The sequence below is a fragment of the Lutjanus erythropterus genome, chromosome 9 (genome assembly GCF_056507025.1).
Source record: "Lutjanus erythropterus isolate fLutEry1 chromosome 9, fLutEry1.hap2, whole genome shotgun sequence".
NCBI classification, from domain to species: domain Eukaryota; kingdom Metazoa; phylum Chordata; class Actinopteri; order Lutjaniformes; family Lutjanidae; genus Lutjanus; species Lutjanus erythropterus.
In genome coordinates this window covers 10554480-10574841 of record NC_139325.1, presented here as the reverse complement: position 1 = coordinate 10574841, position 20362 = coordinate 10554480, and the positions used below count along the sequence as shown (strand labels likewise).

The 20362-nt window shown below is 40.6% G+C and overlaps 1 protein-coding gene across 3 annotated transcripts; it reads left to right on the top strand.

Annotated features, from left to right (window-relative positions):
* Window positions 1-420: 420 nt before the first annotated feature.
* Window positions 421-18282, top strand: sybu (syntabulin (syntaxin-interacting)). Of its 3 annotated transcripts, none has more exons than XM_084726133.1 (8): window positions 421-590; window positions 8619-8666; window positions 8904-9090; window positions 10892-11038; window positions 13048-13147; window positions 13553-13708; window positions 15020-15175; window positions 16441-18282. In XM_084726133.1, the coding sequence occupies exons 2-8, from the start codon at window positions 8643-8645 to the stop codon at window positions 17624-17626; spliced, it is 1956 nt and encodes a 651-aa protein (XP_084582259.1). In that variant the 5' UTR covers window positions 421-590; window positions 8619-8642; the 3' UTR covers window positions 17627-18282. The 3 variants fall into 3 exon arrangements, with proteins under 3 accessions (XP_084582259.1, XP_084582258.1, XP_084582260.1); XM_084726132.1 differs by having other exon boundaries at window positions 422-590; window positions 10838-11038; XM_084726134.1 differs by lacking the exons at window positions 421-590; window positions 8619-8666; window positions 8904-9090; window positions 10892-11038 and adding an exon at window positions 11548-11678.
* Window positions 18283-20362: the final 2080 nt, after the last annotated feature.

The following is a 20362-nucleotide window of genomic DNA, read 5'->3' as shown; positions in this document are numbered from 1 at the left end:
CATGGTTGTATATGCTGTGTGTCAATGTGACTATCTTAAATGAAACAGTGATGTTACAGCTGCAATGATTAATCAATTATTAATCAACTATTAAATAATAATTGATTAATCATTTTTAGTCTTTTTTTTTAGAGACATATTTTCTGGTTTCTTTACTCCTTTATTACAATAGGTGTGTAAATGATTGAGCATTAAAGGGACCGATGAAAATAATCGTTAAGTTAATACATTCGAACATGCAAATGTACCTTCATATTCTACCCCAGCCTGCCCATGTCTCTATATGTTGTGGAGGGGTGGGGGTCTGTGGTTAAGTAATGCCTCACGGATTATGTAACACACTTGGGAGGGGAGTCATATGTGCGTGCGCTGTCAGTGGTCTCGCCTCTTCTTGTCCAATCGCGTGTGTCCTCAGCTCTCCTCCACCCGACATCCTCCATCCTCCACACAGCAGAGAGCAGAGCAGAGAGGAGGCTGGCACCGCCACACCGGAGCACCAGCAGCACCAGCAGCATCAGCAGCGGAACGACCCTTTGTGCTTCACCGACCGACGCGCATCCTTCTGAGGGGAACCACCATCACACATCCAGGCAAGCCATTTCAGGTTACCATCGTTTCTAAACCAACCAGGATTTAAAATGAGGTTAAAAAAAAAAAACGAAACGAAACTATGGCAGGATGAGAGCAGGTGGAGCTGAGGAGGAGCTGTTTACAAGTTCAGGAGCCAGTCTTTTGTCAAATCATGCAAATGTTCGCACGAATCCCGAATGTTTCGGGTGGTACGGGGTGAAATGTGGTCACGGTGGGTCTGGAGTTGGTTGTTTACATCCTCTGTCTTTATTCCAGAGGCTGAAAAAAAACCCATCCCCAGCAGCTGCGGGGGCGCCACATGAAACAAAACAAACCCTCACTGATGGATACAGCATGATAAAATATAGAACAAGAGATTTGAAGGCATGTGGGAGAAGATGCTGTCACTGTGAGGGGGATGCAGGGACACAAAAATCTCTTAAGCCTTTAAAAACAATGGAAATGGCTTTGAAGTGAGAGATGTGGCAAAACAAAGGGAGGCATGTAAACATGTAAACACATGGGAGGCATTTCAAGTGATGCTTGGTTAGAGCAGTGGCTCTGTCTTAAAATTGTCACATTTAGTTTATTATGAGAGTTTGATGTATTTTTAAAGGGTTTTAACACTATAAAGGTCCTATATGGAACCATATGGTGCTACAATACAGAGGTTGTTATAGCAGACAGCTGTGTTTTCTCCATAGTAGAATACCTTCTGTACTGTTAGGAAACATGTTATAAATGTTGGTGCTGGTTTCTGGATGTTTTTTGCTCCCTGGACGGATTACTGAAAGTCAAAGTGATTACTCAGTAATGACATCATGCAGTGATGATGCAGCCTGTTTAAGGGTCGATGAGCTTAGAACAAGTGATGTGAGCGAGGAGAGTGGGATCTGTGCATTTTCACAGTACAATTATTTTCCACATGGCATAGTAATTTTTGAAAGATGAGTGTTCGTACATAGATGGGACAGCTCACGCCCAAGATCAAAAGTGTGGTTTTTTCTTACCTACTGAAGTGCTGTTTATCCATCTAGATAGTTCTGGAGTGAGTTGCGGAGTCTGGGAGATAAAGTGAAACTGGATGGCACTCAGCTTGTGGTCTTCAAAGTGCCAAAAATAGATTTGAAAAACAACTTCTTTTTTTTTTTCTAGAAATCAAGATAATCCACAAACCTTGTTGCAAGCAGTTTCATGTTCTATTTTCTGCATAGTGTCAGCCAACTGTATCATTACACAGAAGGAAGCGTGCATCTACTCATGGACAAGAGGCAGTGTAGGGTTGTCATGCATGATATGCCAGTATTGACGATAATCATGATATTTAAAAAATTATGTACTGATATCATGTTAATGATACATATGGTATATGGTAATATCATGTAAATAATCTAGCATATTGTATGCTGTGAAATAATTTCCATGTCTTTCTGTTCTTGCAATAAACAAAGCTAAAGGTGAATTTGATTGATAACATTTTTTAAAGTTTATATCTCAGATATCACAAGAATATTGTTATTATGAATGTTTTTGGCCACACTAATCATGTAGTGAAAATCTCACATTGTGACAGGATGTAAACATTAAAGACATCTTCCTCATCTGAGCTGTAACCTCTCCTCCATGACTAGATGCACACCTCCTTCTGCATGGTGATAGTTGGCAGGGGTAGTTTGATAGAAAAAAATATAGTTCCTACATGAAGCAGCTCACAACAAGGTCTGTAGATTATCTTGAGTATAGTTGAATGGCATTTAGTTTCATTATATCTGAGTACTTTCTATGGAAGATATCTCCAAAACTTGGCAACTCACACCAAAACAGTGTTGATGGATAAGTAGCACTACAGGTAAGAGGAAAAATGTGTATTTTTGATTTGGGGGTGAACTGTCCCTTTAAGCTCACATGTTTCATAACTGTACAAGAGTCTGTCACTTCATCAGAGAGCATCCAATGTCTCCACCACTGAAATGACACAAATTAACATCTCATTAACAATCGTGTCAACAGAACAAATGGACTGAGTGCATCATGAGGTTCTTATCAAACTGGGATAAACAGCTTCCCATTAGTCCGTGTGCATGATGAGCATGAGAGAGCACACACTGTAGACTGGGATGGATTAAGGGAATTTATTATTCACGCCCACTCCATGCTGTTTTAGACCATCTGGATAAAGGAAAAAGCTTCGGTGGAGGCTTAAAGACTTGTTTACCAATCATGTACATTTTATCTCAGCATCTCACTGACAGGTTTCATCCAAGTCTCCCCTTCCCTGTACATCAGGGCACCCTTATGTTCGGAGAAGCGCCTGAACTGATTTTGTGTCGCTTACGCAGCCATTTGGCTGTTGGTCATGCTTGAGAGAGCTGGAAATCCTGTGTTTGCAGCTAAGATAATGGTTAGCCTGTCCCTCAGCAGGTAGCCAATCAACTTTGTCTAGAGTCAGGAAGAAGATCCAGGCGGAGTTATTAATCCTGCTTTACAAGGGCTATTTCAGGACAGGAACAAGTGCAAACCTAATGGAAACAGGCAGAATGTCACCACAGTTAAGATGAAAAAAAAAAGAAATGACAGTAAGTACAGGTAGCAGAGCATGCATGAGCAAGAGTCTGTGTCCAAACACCTCACACGGTTTCAGATTACAAGCCACTGAGTGATCATTAGCAGTGGAGATGAGAAGATTCTATAATACTGTTTGGCTAACGCCAGATGATCTGATTCTTTGTTCGTCTGATGTAACTGCTCCTGTATTTTCTTCATTAGACTGAATGTAGCTGCATGAATTTATAAAAAATCTCTTCCTCAGCTTACTTAATACTTTCATCCATCTCTCTCCTTTCAACCACACCCTGATTATTGAATTATTTCTCAACGTATTCATTACTACCACCCACTACAGTGTGGATGTTAAGTGGCTGGCTTGTGCTCTGCTCTGCTGTGTGGATGTTGGGTGTGTGTGTGTGTGTGTGTGTGTGTGTGTGTGTGTGTGTGTGTGTGTGTGTGTGTGTGTGTGTGTGTCATCATGGCAAAATGTGGTCCTGAAGACACCTACTTTAGTGGGAACTTCCACAGAATCGTTTTTAAATATTTTGTCAAGTGTTTATATATCTGTGGACAAATTTGTCAATGTAATGGCGTCGCAACCATGCAAGATGAAACTTCACAGGTGTGTAGTTGAGATCAAAATGAAGGTTGAGCTAGAAGACAAGTGTGGTCCCAACAGGGTCACTGGAAGTAAAGGGGATAGGAATGAATCACTGTATCCTAGATTTAATCACTTTCAATCTCTCATGAACAGACATGAGGAAAAATTTCACCTTTCATCAATATAGAATACAAATAAAATATTTCCTTACATTATTTACAATTTACTTTCAGGTGAAGTAGACATTTCCATCTTTCATGATATTCATGGATGGCTCCCAGAGCTGAACAAAGTCTTTCCGCTCGCCCTTAGCAATGGATGTCTTTCCAGTCCGATACATTTGGAAAGTTCCCTTATACACCTTTTCAAAAATGGTGTGGCAAAGTTTTGACTGCTTTGCCAGGTGTTAATGATTCTGCCTGTTTGTGGACAGATTTTGTCAACATGATAGCGTCACAACTGCAAGATGCAGTCATGAAACTTCATCGGTGTGCAGGTGAGATCAAAATGAAGGCCGAGTTCGAAGATAGACTTAGCAGTACTGACTACTGAGTATTGTACTTAACGGGCTTCACGGCTGTTGTGGTCCCATTGCAAGATGATCTCTAGTTAATCTCAGTTCATATTTCTTTTGTAGCACTTCACTCCTAATAATGATTCAGGGTTCATTGGAGGATGTTTTTTTAACATCCATCATTGTTCCTTTACCCTTAGTCTTCACTGTTAGTTTACTTTCTTTGCTTTAGATTAAAAATCTTTTTTGATCTATTTGCACTCCTCATAAGAAAATGTGTTGCAAAAAAGCAAAGCATTCCTTTTAAACTCCCAAATAAATCATCACATGTTCCAAATAGCTGAAATATAAGTCAGTTGTATTTAAGTAAATACAGAAGCTCTTTAAGCTCACTCACGCTGACTCAAGGACAGAATGTTCATTCAGTCTGATAGAAACACTGTGCGGCTGAATGGATGAACACCCCCACACCTCGGCACACTCGAGATATTTTCTCAGTAAAGTGAAGGACAGCATCTCAGGATGAGCAGCAGAAGCCTACACTCTGTGCAGATTTACACATAATTGGTCTAGCTGGAGTGGTTCGCGCAGCGTTTTCCCTCGGTTGCTAAGACTGTTGCTAGGGCACGGCTCTGGTTGCTCTGCCCTGCCTGGTGCCTATAACCTGATGCTGCTGTGTGATAGTGTGCCAGGCTGGCTGTGCATCGCTGTGGATGCTTGAAAGTGAAAGTGAAGCTGCAGGCAAGGTGGTGACGGCCGCCCAGAGCACCAGATCTATTTTTGAGTCTGATAAAAGGAGGTGGAGTTTGATTCCCATGACTCTCTGCTCTATTTTTTGCAATCCTCTTTGGGCCTCAGCGGTTTGAGAAAGAGGATTTTGCACGAGTCTGGGCTGCTCACACAGGGAACGTGGATTATATTAGGTCATCCAGTGGTGATATCGTTCTGTTATTGATGGAGGATTGTTTTGGGGAGCACTGTAAAAATCATACCAGAATTTAGTGGAATCAACTTTCTCATTAACTTCATCTAAATATACATGATTTATTTATTTAAGTTAATGAAACACCTTGAGAATTTATAAACATGAGTTTTTATAACTTTAAGTCTTTTGACTTGAAGTGATGAGTTGAATTAATGCTCGGTAGAGATCAACCAGCTCATTCAATTACGTATCTAAAGGATTTAACAATAGCTAAAACGTATGGTACAATAATACCACGTTAAAAAGTTGATATTATGATATTTATATGATATTTATCATGATATTAAAAAAGAAAGAGAAAAATGACAACTTGAAAAAATGTCCTTTGTCAGAAAATAAATGTGATGTGTACAGCATTTTTTTCATCAAAAACAAATGTTTTTTTCTTTTGAACTTGAATCACTTCTACTTTCCTTCCTTAATAAAATAGTAGCTGTACATGTCCTAAGCATGTGCAAAAAAAAATGGCTTAACTGTCTTTGACAATGCTTGAATGCTTGTATGTACAACTGCAGAACAAAAACAATGTAGCAGTCAGTAGCGGTCCTTTTATAAAATAAAATTAAAATTTAAAAAGTGAAATATTATGGTATATACTGTCACAGTCTGGTACTGTATTGAGACATTTTTTATTTGATGTGATATTATATATATTGTTACATCCCTACTAAAGAAATATGATTTCCCAGCATGCATTATTGGATTGCAAAAGAATAGCAAATTTATTTGTAATGTTTAAGCTGTTGGTTCAACTTAATATCTTAAGCTTATTGAACATTTTATCTCACATACATAATTTAAGTATATCAAGTTTATTTCACTACAAAAATGTATTTGCTTTGAATCATTAGAAAATTATCTTAACTTGTCTTTTCAATTTAAGTCAACAGAAATTTTTAAGGCAGCCCAGACTCTTTTTTATTAAGTAAAAACAAATAGTTTATTTTTACAGTGAGGCTAGATGATTGGGACAAGAATGACATTGATCCTAAAAATGTTAAAAAAAGGTACCATCTGGATGAGTTGAGGGAAGACAGGTTCAGATTCACTGATGCGACAGCAGCACACACGCCTTGGGGTCAATTACATCATTCCCAGTGCAACAAAAAAAAAAAGGAAAACCGTGTATATGCTTACGCAACTGCCTCCCTTAGGCAACAAAATCAACAGGCGAGAGGAAGTGAAGTGATTGTATAAAGTTTATTCAAGCATGAGAGAAAATCTGCATTATTTAGCATCAAAGCATCAATAAAATATGTTTTGTTCTTGTTTAAATGTACATGTACAAAACGGAAAAGTTCAGCGTTAGATAACAGTTTATTTCTACTTTGGTTTCTTCTTTTCTGAAAGATGATATTATATCGCTCTATCATCCATTATATCTTAATCATAGAGGCACTTTGCAGTTTTTGGCAGGCAGCCCCACAGTTTTGGCAGAGAAGGCCGATAAGGAGAGTTAGTGAAGTTTTGCTTAGCAGAGTGATCTACTGAAGTCGGACACCTTTCATCTATTACTGTGCTTCATCTGATCGTCTTAATCCAGCACGACTTTGATGAAAAACCTGAACATGAAAAGAGTAACACCCGTCTTTCTTCTTTATAACTGTGCAGACTCTGAACTCTTGACTCCTCTGAAAACACAAGCCGACGACTTAATTTAGTTATTTTAAATCTATTCTTTTTCCTTCGTCTTATCTTTTTTTTAAACTGTTTTTAGCCACGCTAGCTGCATGGCTCCACAGCAATACTGGTCTGTTGGTTGGCCCTTGATTTTGATGCAGACTGAAAAATCTCAACCATTATTAGATGGATTGCTGTGAAATTTTGTACAGACATTCATGGTCCCCGGAGGATGAACCCCTAAAGACTTTGGTGATCCTCTGTCTTCTCGTCTAGTGGCACCATGTGGTTGACATTTGTGATTCAGGGTGAAATATCTTCACAACTTTTGGATGCATTGTGATAAAATTTCATACACCTACTCAGAGTTCCTTGAGGATAAATCTGAATGACTTTGGGATCCTTTCACTTTTCTGTAACACCACCAGCAAGTCAAAGTTTATGCCATTTGGCTGTTGGTTTAATGGTATATCTCAACAACTACTTGTACAGACATTCGTATTTCCCAGATGATCTATCCTCATGACTTTTGTGATCTTCTGATATTTGGTTGGTATTTAGTGTTTTTATTGGAATATCTCAACAACCATTGGATCTAGCGCCATCTTCAGGTCAAACTTTCTGTTCATCCAATAATTTGGTTTATAAATACCTGCAAAGCCAATGATATTACTGGCAGCCTCAGCTGCATGCTCTGATTGGCAAATGTAAGCATGTTAACACGCTTAACTAAGATGTTAAATATAAACCTGTCAAACATGGCTTAAGCCGCTAGCATTGCTATGGACTCTTAGTCTTGCCTCCCCTTGATTGTCAATGGAGAAATTTGTAATATATTTACTGCAATAATAATAATACTGTAATAAATCATAAAATGACCATGATATGTCATCAGAGATCAAGGAAACATACTAAGTTGAAATACTCGCTTCTTAACTTAACTTTTGTTATTATTTTTAGGTTAATTAAAGTTCAAATTAATGCCGAACATTCACAGAATGAGTAAGTATTTGTTTGTGTGTCATTAAAAAAATCATTTATAATCTTTTAGACGGAGCCGATGTTTATAACGGTTAAATTGAGTGATTTGTTAATGGGCTCTGGCAGACAGAAAGTTAGCCAGCCCAGTGAGTAAACTCCCACCACAGAAGGTGTATTTTCAGACCAGCAGGCTTTTATTTTCAGGATAACGGGTTCAACTTTACACTGATGGACAAGTGGAAGTCATTATCAAATGACAATGTTGTGTTTGTCTTGTGCTCCTGCAGTGTTCCTGCAGCCTGCCTGAGCTTCCTTGATTTGAGGAGGGGGCTGCTGAAAACAATTTGCTTCAACCATAGATAGTATGTTTAATAGGATTTCAACCTATTTTATACACAGTCTGTGGCTTCAACTCCCTATTTGGACTGCAGTAGTCATTTTTGGATGCACAGTTGTTACATATTTTCCCTGTAAATGAAATTCACACAGTTGGATTTAGAATTAATCCGGCTGTTTATTTTTAGGGGTGACGTGTAGAATTTGTTTCATAAGGTCATAATTCAGTGTGTGACGGTCATTGCTGGCTCTGGGCTTGTTGTGCCATCTGTACCAGGCAGGATGTGTGTGTATGTGTGTGTATGTGTGTGTGTGTGTGGTGGGTGGGATTTAGTGGCGCAACAGAGTTCAGACAGAGGGCCCTTGTTTGAGAAGAGTTTGAGTGCCACGTCAAAACGCTGCCACATACACAGTCCATAGAAAAAATGACTCACCTGTTTTTTCTCCTCTTTTTCACTCAACAGGGGAAAAACGCTTTGTGAAGCACAATGGGACCGTTCCAAGAATATGAGGTGAGTCTTATCATCACTTAGTGATGGATTTCTGCATGTTGAATGAGTCTTTTCCAAGAACAGGTAGCCTGTAAAAGATGGATAAACTGTGACCTTACAGTTATCATAATAAAGCAAACAGCCAGCAATAAGGGAAAAGTTCAATCTTTTATGGATTTAAAAACATTGTCATGCAGGAAATGAAGGTGCACACAGTTTAGGTCTGCCTGCAGCTCTGACAGATGTTGCTCTGAACAGGAAAAGAAGTCACCGGAGAAAGGAAGCCCCCGCAGCAGAATCCCTCGTTTGGTCCTCCATCCCTTCCGACCAAAGGACAAAGGCTCGCCTCTGTCTGATTCACCTTTCTCAGAGGAGGAGGGGAAGGAGTGCGACATGAGCTCCGACCACTCCAAAAGGACCATCAGCACCAACAGCTTCTGCTCTGGTAAGAAGTTCAGCTCCGGTCTGAGGACAGCTGCTGAATTCAGAAATGAAAAAAAGGACTCAGATACGTTTAACACCATGTACAGGCTATCAGGTGCAAGATTGTGTTGCAGTACTCTTGGTTGGTTTGGTAAAACATAAAATCCTCACTGTATGTGAGAAAAAAGCAGTGGTGGCAGACATGTTCAGATCCTTAACTTTACATGTATTAATACCACAGTGTGAAAATACTGAATAACAAACAAATTGTTTTCATTTTCATCAATCAATCTGCCAGTTATTCTCATTCATGGTTAATTGATTAATCGATTAGTCTATAAAATGCTAATCACAATTTCCCAGGGCCCAAAGAGACATCTTCAAATAATTTATTTATTCTGGCATTACAGTCCAAAATCCAAAACTCATCATATACTATCATAAATGACACAGAAAAGCAGCAAATCCTCACACATAAGAAGCTGCAACCTGCTGTCTGTGCCTTGACTAAAATGATTAATAAATTAATGACTAATTGATTAATCAACTAATTTTTGCAGCTCTAAATCAAGGTATCAAAATTACAAGTACTAGTTATGCAGAGTGATACTTTTCAGAGTAAAGTAACATTTAATCACCAACGTATTAACATTCAAGCAGTATTTTAATGTTAGCTTTTCAAGGTGGAGCTAATTTTTAAATATTTTATGTGACAATCATATGATCGTCACTGTTTCAAAAATAGAGAAAAAAGTCACCTTGTCCTAAAAAGTTTATAAAACGTTACTATCTGAACCGAGTGGCAGATTTTTTTTTTTCACTTGTTTTAAGACTTGTAGGCTTCAAGAGTAAAAGTAAATGTAGTGGAGTGTAAGTATAAAGTAGAAGAGAATGGAAATACTCAAAAGTATCTCAGTATTGTACTTAAAGGTACAGTGTACGGTGCAGGATTTGTTGGGTGCTGTTTATAAACGCACCATTCAAAGTTGGCCCCTCCTCCCTGGCTCAATGAGCGAGAGGGAGAGAGCTAGAGAGTGAATGAAAAGAGGGAGCGGCATTAGCAAGAACAAATCAGTGAACCAGATGAAGAAAACTTATTGTTAACTCAAAGAAAGAGACAAAGACACTGGTATTTGAAGAGCCCCGACCTTGCAACTTACATGCTGTTTTTGGCTGGGAGGTACAAACCCACAGCCCAAAGGTTGACACCCAGAAACGTCAGCAAAAATACAGACAGAGGCCAGGTTCTCTGTGGATACAGGCACTGCCTTCTAGTGATGATTGAGAGAGATTATTTTTGTATGAGTCTAAACATTGCTTTTTAGGAAAAATCCTGCATAGTGTACCTTTAAGTGCAGTGCATGAAGTGTACTCTGTTATATTTCTCCACTGGATGACAGCTGTTAAAACCTTTGATTCAGATAGCTTGCCATCTGTAATGCTGGATTATACAACCAAAAAATTCAAACCAAAAATTCAGTCATGTTTATTTTATATATAAATTGTCCTCATTAACCAACAGAGCACAGACAAACACTACGCAGCAAAGAATTTCTGTGTGTGTGTGTACAGTAAAACTGTTTATGTGTGTGCACACTGTGTGTAAACTACTTAATGAAAGTGACGAGCCATTGCGAGAGCTGTCGTGCTATCTGTCAGATAACACCCGGGCTGAACTTTGAGCTCTGACTGACTGCTTGTGTTCGCTGCCTGCCTGCCCCACGCTGCCCGTTCTTGGCTATTACTGTCTGTGTGCCTGTTTACAATAGATGACACCGGCTGCCCCACTAGTCAGTCTGTGTCCCCCTCCAAAACCCCGTCAGGCTCAGAGCAGAGTGCCCACAGCTCGCCCGTACTCCCCGAGCGCAAGACCAAGGTGAAGAGGGTCAGGGTGATGGCGGAGTGGAGCGGCGAACCACGGAGCACCCCGAGGCACAAGAGAGAGCTGAGATCGGCCATGAAAGCCAGAGGTAAAGAAGAATACAGAATGAAGACAAAAACATGAAAAAGATTGTATGTTTTTTTTGTCAGAAAAAGCAAAAAGACTTTTGAAATCTTCCCCTTAGACCTGCACTGTATGAAAATAAACTGATTTATGTGTGTTGGTTCTACCTTAACTTTATTTACATGCACAGACCTCTGCATATGTACTGATGCATCCCTGTGGTTCCCCAAAGATCAAAGTACAGTCACTGTATTTGTGACATATCAGCAGCAGCAGATTCCCTGCTTGTTGACTGGAGCAAACACTAGCTGGGAAGCAGCTGCTTGCCTAAAAGCAGAATAATAACTGGAGTGAATTCTCATCTGTGCTCTCTTAATGCATATTTTAGAGAGAATGCAGAATTTCCCTCTCTTTTAATCTGGGCAAGGAGGGCAAAAAAAATGCTTGATCGTGAGTCTGAATGAGGAAGAAAGCTGATTGGTTGAGGAAAAGGTTTGAGAGCTTAGCCAATTAGGCTGATTAGCAGCAGGTTACTTGTTGATTGAATGTGCACAGACCCTCATTGACTCACCTAGTGGTGCAGGATCACTGAACAGTTTTGTTTGTCACTGTCAGCACTGGACACAGTAATATGGTTTTGTTTGATGGAAAAAGATGCTACTCAGGTATGACTTTAAAATCAGAATTTCAACACAATATTTAGTGACTAGTTTTTTGCTGCTTATACAGTAAAGATGGTGATGTTCTAGACTCAGTATTTTTCTGAGGAGATCTTATCTTTCAACGTCTGAGCAGAACAGATTGTGTTACCCATAATGGATGGATTTTATGGGCTAATTATGGACTCTTAACGGAATCTGTAATGATGTGATGTTGGTTATCTGCATGCCCTGCTTTTCAAACTCACATTATGGGGAGTGGCCCAGCCAAAAGCTGTTTTATGAGAATATCTGTTACAGGCTGTGATATCTGGTCGGTCTCTCCATCAGGGAGATTTAATGGAAGTCCTGCTTACAGAAACTGTAACATGATAGTCCTGCTTTATTCTGCACTTGATGCTAACAGGTCAATATATGAGAGAGTGCTAATTAAAGGAAATGCTAGTGTAAACAAACAGGACACGAGTAAAAATTAGACACAAGATGCCACAAGATAAAAGAATATTTGCCTTCATGTTGGACTAAATGTTTTCCTTTTGGTGTTTAGATGTGACCTGCTTAAATATTGTGTGACATTATCACAAGCAGAGAGACATTTATGTCAGCAAACAGCCTCAAAATCTAAAATTTCTTATCATGGCTAAAGTTTGCTAAATTTAGCCTCCGTGAAGTCATACCAGACAAAGAAAGGTTTTGACAGCACAAGCCCTGAGTGTGTTGAATTGAGGAAGAGATGTTTTATTCCTTATGAATTCATCTCTTCATTGAAAGAGACTGTGTTACATCACCTTTCAGACTATATAGTCTGGCTTTATGTCTGCTGGCATGCTAATGCAGAGATGATTCTCCCTGCAGGTAGTGACGCTGGTGTAAACAAACAGGACAAGAGTAAAATTGGATTAAGTTTCTGTGATAACGCAGAAAAAGTGTGTATTTTCATCCATGTTGGGCTAAATGTTGATGTTCGAGGCTCAAAGCAAGACTGTAGCTTTTCCTGAACAGCAACCACTGAGCATGAGTGGAATTAAACCACAAGTGGGAATGTTTCCTGGTGATATAAGATGTGTTTATCTCTGGTTTTACTTTCTTTATTCAGCTGTGACCTGCTTAAATACAGTGTGACACTAGCACACAAGTAGGGAGACATTAAAGTTAGCTAATGTAAGCTAAGTTTGTTAACATTAACCTCCATAAAGTGATACCAGTCCAAGAGAGGTTTCAGGAGCAAAACCCCAGAGTGTGTTGAATTGAACAGCTGTGTATTATTGCTTATGAATTTAACTCTTCATTGAAAGAGGAATATTGTGTGTGAATATCCGCTTTTAAAAGCTTTACGTCAGCCAGCATGCTAATGTGGTGATAGTTCTTCCTGCAGGTAGTGAGGCAGACTTCAGCTCCTCCAGCAGCACAGGAAGCCTAAAGACCAGGGGGAACCTCAGCCTCAGTTCAGCTGGAAAGAAAGCTCCCTCACGCAGGTATGAGGTCCTTATATTTGCACGGTGGTCACTATTAGACTAAGATAGTTCTACTTGAACTAGGTTGACATGGAAGTGGTCATCGTGCATTTAAATATCCATCTTTTTGGTAATACTGACACCAGGTTTGGAAATGGCTCCAATACAGCCTGAAATGCTGGATTTGTTAATGGCGAGTAAGACTATGTGAGTCTATGTACCAATCTGATTTTTTTTTTTTTAGCCCAGAAACAGGACCATGTTACATCCCAGTAGAACCTGAGCCAGGCCATGCAATAATTATGTGACAATGACTCTGTATCGGGCGACACACAAAGTTCAAGTATCTGAATCAGGAAGGAAAAGGTTGTATTGGAATGTCTCTATTAACAAGTCAATAATTTTCCTTTTCTTTCTTGTGTCAAGTCGTGGCCCCCACATCAGACCGCTCCCAGTGTTCAAACCAGCCGGGAGCCCAACAGTCAACCGCGATGCAGAGCTCTACGCTCCCTACAGGACTCCTCCAAGAGCTGCCTCCTCAACCACCAACAGCAGCAGCTGCAACTCCAGCCCCACCTCCAGGTACTAAATATTACTTACCATTATTTACAATCACAGAACAAAGGGTATGATTTTAAAGTTGATGGAGTTCTTGCTCCTGACCAGCTGTGACCTTTGGTCATGACCAACGTTTCTCCACTTAAATTCACCACAAATCCAACCTTCCCTGCTTGAGGCAGAAACAAATAAATTTTGGAGCCTTGAGAGATTTGGACAGCAGCCCAGGCAATGTGCAGCATTACGATGAGCGAGTGGGTGGCTGGATTAAGCTCAGACTGTTATCATTTCCTCTCTTGCACCCGTCTGGGATTAATATCGGTCGTGATTTGGCTGCGGTTGGGATTAAGGACGATTTAATACAGCAAATGTCTGAATATGGTACCCAGACGGAGACCCTACTGACTGCAGGCGACTCATAACTGGATTAGTGTGAGCACACCTTTGGTGAAGAGAGCAGGATCATAAATATTTCAGAATGGCAGATTTGAACAGTCTGAAGGGTGTTTTGGACCACCATGAATTTGACATGGCGCTCCAGGCTCCACATTACTTGGAAGGTTTTTACCGCTTTATGTTTGTTGGCAGCTCAGCCCTCCATAAGGGTTAACCTAAAAGATCCTCTCGCAGCAGTATAAATGACAAATGTTCAACACAGCCTTTTGAGTTTTTATGCAGTAGCACAATCATCCCTCTTTATCTTATGTTTACAGCTTCCATAAATGCATCATAAATCTCCACTCTTGTCACTTTAAGACATTTCCTCCGCCTGGCTGAGTGTCATGTGACATCCTTCCCTCTCTCATGCCACCTTCTGCTGGGCTGTTTCTATTTCTAGCTGGATGCAGAGCGCTCGCATCAAAGCCTCAAGTATCCCAGGTTGCTAGGATATTGTGCTAGTGGAAGAGAGGGGGGCTTGCATGCTGCTTTGCATATTGTCCAAATCCACCCACTCATCCTGTACAGAAAAAAAAAATCCTTTTATGATTTCTCTTTGAGCATGACAAAACACTGATCACAGGACATGCAAAGGGCATTTGAATGCTAATGCAATTAGCTTCTAGATTAAGGTTTTTTCTAGTAATGTGATTTCTTTCCTTGCCGACTCTGCTTGTATTTAGATAAACCAGCATTTTGGGGTTTTTCTGCCTCTAGTCTACATGCCAATAATCCCGTGTCAGACAGTAATTCCAGGCTTCAGAGAGCATCTGCCCAGACAGCACTCTTTCAGACAAATTACCGTCTGCAGGAGAGTGATTGTACTTTTAAAAAAAAACAAAAAAACATCAAATTGGTCATTTTCTGCTGGTGTTTACTTGTCTCTCTCACCAACAGGAGAGCGAACCTGGGCCGCTACCACTCCTGTGGAGACAACCATGGCATCAAACCCCCAAACCCCGAGCAGTACCTCACCCCTCTGCAGCAGAAGGAAGTGGCCATCAGACACCTGAAGACCAAACTGATGGAGTCTGAGAACAGAGTCCATGACAGGTAGGTTAAGATTTAACAGCACAGTCGCTCCTGTGACTTTATCTTTTTTTATGGTTTTAAGGCAGGATGATAGTGATTGTGTTGGGGGTAAGTGAAACCCTTTGTTTTGATGTAATGCCACTGCAGCAGGGCTCAAAGACTAAAATTCACTGTGAACCCACCGGAAAATGTAACATATTTACTTATTTCTCATGCACATTACCATCTGTTTTACATTTGTGTATTTATTACATCACTATAATAATGAAAATACAGTTACACCTGTAAAATAAGACCTTTTAAATGACTGTACAAATTAAATTACCATATGGTGCATAATTCAAGTAAGTTATAGTACATATATTAGATATTTTACGGTAGCATCGCTGCTGTGTCTTGTTGGCTCATGTTTAGCAGTTTGTCATAAGCTCCAAGGAGATCACATTTTTCATTCAGAGAAAATTACTTTCTTTTTCTGGCATGATTTCAATGTACAACAGCACAGAATTATGAATTTTTAATGAAAATTTATGAAATTTTTGTTTCCCATATGTATAAGACACAAAATGAACACTGTAAGCTGACTACAAATTATTTCAACAGCATTTGTATTGGAATGATTCTGTCTCAAGCTTTTTGATCCATAAACGGTGTTTCTTTAAGAAGTATGCACTGTACATAAGACAAGAAAGGCAGCTCACCTTAGAGTGACCATATTTTTAAACCCAAGCATCATAGCCTTTGACGCTTGACTATGACTCACAGCCTAGCAACAGCCTTGACACACTGATTTACGCACACAAATACAGACAAATCAGGGTTGAATCAGTGTAGTGCATTGTTTCTCTTTATATTGGGTTAGGTAATGAGTGGGACAGATCATGATAAATGTCAGTGTAAGTGCTGTAAACAATTATGATTACTGTTTAATTGTGGTGAAAATTGGTACTTTTGGGTAACAAATGTTGAAAACTAGGATATTTATTGCTTAAATGATATTTGTCAGGACACTCGGCTTGAAACCCACACATTCCTAAACAAACTGAGACATCTGGTCACTGTAAACCTATTCAAACCATATGCTTTTTGATTCATTTGCTTTATTTTGTATCTTTAAATAATTATATAAATGGTTTTGCATTACATTCATCTGGCTGTAGCTTCATATCGAGCATATAGATTTACATGTGGTATCTACCTGCCTGCAAGAGGGGGATCATGCATGTTTTTCAAACTGTGAACCCATTCCTTAAGTAACTCTGGACATTTTCCTCCCTCTTCATCAGAGAGACAGAGATTGAGGAGCTTAAGGGGCAGCTCAGCAGAATGAGGGAAGACTGGATTGAAGAGGAGTGTCACCGGGTGGAGGCTCAGCTGTCCCTCAAAGAGGCTCGCAAAGAGATCAAGCAGCTGCGTCAGGTGGTGGAAACCATGAAGAGCAGCTTGATGGAGAAAGATAAGGGTATCCAGAAGTATTTCATTGATATCAACATCCAGAACAGGAAGTTGGAATCCCTGCTGCAAAGCATGGAGCTCGCCCAGAGTGGCGCCAACCTCCAAGACGAACACACCTTGGACTTTATGTGCGACAGCCCCGATAGTGGTGGGAAGAAGATGGTGGGGGAGGAGGAGGGCGGGATGGAGCTGGGAGAACAAGGGGCGGAGGCGATGGCGGACAGTGGGCTGCTGGTGAACGACGAGATGGCCAACAGAGCGGACATATTGGAGCAGGTCTTCATGTCCACTGCGGTGGATTTCAGTCAGGACTCTAGTGGGAAGGTGAGGGCGGGGATGGAGTCTGGGCCTGGGGTGTCCACACTGACAGACGAGGGACAGTTGATTGATGAATCTACTGAACCCCCACCAGTTCTACCAAATACCACCACCTCCTCAACCACACCCTCCCAGCCGATCGCAGAAGACAAAGGAATCCAAACCGACATAATACCCATGTCTCCAGACCTGCAGGCTCTGCTCCTCCAGCTGCTCAAGTTCCACGGAGCAACAGCAGGGGACACTGTCCTATCAGCCTCCAGCAGTCTCCTGGGCCTCCAAAACCTGCCAACATCCACTTCCACTACTGCCAATCTCTGCACCTCACCACCTCCCCCACTCAGCGTGCCCAGTCCTGCCCCCCCAGAGAGCCCTGACACCTCCACTGACTCCGGCATGTCCAGCTCTGATCCCTCAGAGAATCGACGGTTCATGGAGGAGCTGGATTTCGGTATCGGCGAGGAGGAGACCTGTCTGTCGCCGGGGCTGGATGCGGTCGGCAAGCGCTACTGGAGCAACAGCTTCCTGGTGGATCTGGTGGCGGTGGCAGCCCCCGTGCTGCCCACCATGGCCTGGCTGTACTCGCGGCACGGCGTGGACGGAAGTGCCCCCGTGTACAACATCGCTGCTCTCATCAGGGGCTGCTGCATCATGGGATTGCACTCTCTTCGTCACGTCACTCACAGGCCAGATGCATAAAAGGCTTCCACCCCGCATGCACACGCCTAACCTTGAACTAAAAGCACTTAAGCATCTTTTCAAGAGTATTTGTGAGATTTGTTTTTTTGTTCAACACTTGATGATATCAATGCAGTTATTTTGATTCCAACACTGTTACTTTGCACTGTGCAGTTACCATGAGGGGAAGCAAAAATGGTGACGTGAAGGGGATTATTTTTAACGGGTTATTTATTTTATATATTTATTTATCATTTACATGTATAAGCTGATCATCTGGGTAGATGGTTATGTGTTATCATTGTCTGGTGGTGTCCCTAGTTGTCCTTGTGTTTCAGAAAAGACAAAGTTCTTTATGTTGGGATGAGATTTTTAGGAGGTGAAAGAGTGAATGTTTGTTTCTGTTTGATGGGTTCCGAAACTGTTTTTGAGGTATTGTTCAAAAAGAAACCTTCAGCCAAAGCTTTAATGTGAGTTCACTGTTTTGTGGAAAAGTATATTTTTTTTCCTCCCTGGGAGTAGAGCTTTATTTGGTACAGCCTGTGTATTGTTCATAGAAATAAGTTGACGCTTCAAAGCAACTGACACTTGTTATGTGCCTGAGCTATGTGCAATACTGGTGGTTTACATCAAATGTCCTTGTATCTTTATTATTAAAGCATGATAAATTCTGGCCATGTATTGTGACTTGTGACATTTTTGACCGGACAGATTTTATTATGAGAGAGAAAATGACCATAAGGGACAATTTAAGGTTTCTAGCTACGTAGTACTGAATTCTGGAGTCACACTGTCAAATGGTTGTTGAGTTTCTGTGCGTAGGATTTTTGGGCAGACCAGAAACATGACTCTGTGCCATGCCAGAGCCATGGACCAACTCATGGACAACACCGCCTCCCCCTCCCGTAGTCCTTCCTAATGGTCAGTTATGAACGTACCTTCAGGAACTCTCAGTCAAAATCAGCCCTGCAGTCCATGTCCGCTCACTTCAGTTCCATCAGCCTGACACAGAAGGGAAAAAATACCGTTGTCTGACTCTTGTGGCTCAAACATGTCTGGAAATGTTTAATAAAGTTGCTACACCCAGTGCCCATCTTTTAAATTATTTTCAGGCCATGGTGGTATTTGACAGGATTTCCTAAAAACATGGTATTTTGCTCAGATGGGTGTGTTTTTATTTATAAAGCTTGAGAAATTAGTCAAACTAGAACAAGGAAATGAGGCTAAGAGTTTACTGAATCAATGAGGGGAAACATACATCTGTTTTTACCACTACACCGCCGATTTAGTTAAATTTTCCAGCATAACTTTAAGATGGTCAATTTGAGAATTAATCTACAGTCAGAAAATCAGTGAAGTCCAGTGTTTGTTGAGTTTGCAGCTGTGCAGATATACAAGGAGCCAGAATCTAAGTTGACGATCACAAAAAGATTTCTGTTTGAAGTTACATTAAGGCAGGAGGTCACCTGTAGGTTTAATTTTGCAATTAAGGCAAAAATTAGGTTAATAAACAACTTTTTATGTCACAGTTTTGCTGGTTTATCCAGAGAGTGATGAGATGACCCAAAGGATTGCAACACTGTGTGATGCAGGATGTGAGGCTCTACCCCCAGGCAAAAATACTAAGTTTTTTTGGGAGTCCCAGTGGCATTTAAGACTGCATTTTTTTGATTTTGAAACCTAAATTTTATGTACTTAGCAATTTTTTAATCATTCAAATTTGACTGGGTTATTAAAAAACCATGTTTTTTATGGTGTAACAAACTCAGAACACATCTATTGTTGCTGCACACAGCCTTTAAAGTTCGGCTTATGTAAGCTGTAAGTTAAAAATGCAAGTGAAAAACTAGGAGAGCCCAAGTGTCTTCGTTTGCACAAGATGTTCACATAAATTAGTAAAAAAGAAAAATATGAACCCAAGTGCAACCAAGCGGTGCTCTCATGACAGCTCATCTTACGTAAAAGCTTTCTCAGCCTGTATTTTCAGACATCCCTTGGGTTGTGGGTCTGACAATGTAAAGTGCATTAGATCCACTTTACTGGGATCTCTCAGAAGCTGTAAAATGCTGTCTGTACCCATACACAAATAAAATCTGGGTCAGAGCCAGAGCAGATGCAATAACTATAAATGCTTTCTTTAGCCATTACAAAACATCTACCCATATTCAAGGAAAATGAAAGAAAAAGCTGATTAAGTCTAGATGAAGTAACACTTCTTTGTCATGATTACTCCATATTCCACTCTGCCATATGGCAGTGTATCTTAAATTGCATAACCATGACCTCTCAGTTCATAAGACATCAGACTAATGAGTTATCACATGCTGTAATCCCCACACTACTGTGTGCACTCTGGATTAAAACGAGTGTGCTGCAGTGGTTCTAAGTCAAACCAGCTAAGAACACAGCAGTCTCGTAAAATCAGTTTGATTCTCCTTACAGGACGATTATTCACCCAGATAGCTTGTTCCCTTTCTGGAGACTGATGACGCGCATTTTCCCTTTTTGAAAGTGGGTCAGTCTCCAAGAGGTTTTGGCAGGCAGTGTCCCCAGACAGATGGGAGTGACATCGTTGTGATGGGGGTCAGACGAGTGCTGACAACCTGTCCGTCAATCCAGGTTAAAGGCCACCTTACTGTCAGACATTATAATGTTGTGATATTAACAAGACTAGAGTCAATGCTAGCAGCTCTGTGAGGCTGTACTCTGGTGCAGCAGTGATTCGAGCCAAATGCTAACATCAGCATGCTAATATGC

Coding starts and splice junctions, on each gene's coding strand:
- sybu (XM_084726132.1), top strand. CDS start 8,643: ATGGGACCGTTCCAAGAATATGAG. Junction 8,667..8,903: donor GACCGTTCCAAGAATATGAG/GTGAGTCTTATC, acceptor TGCTCTGAACAG/GAAAAGAAGTCACCGGAGAA. Junction 11,039..13,047: donor ATCGGCCATGAAAGCCAGAG/GTAAAGAAGAAT, acceptor TTCTTCCTGCAG/GTAGTGAGGCAGACTTCAGC.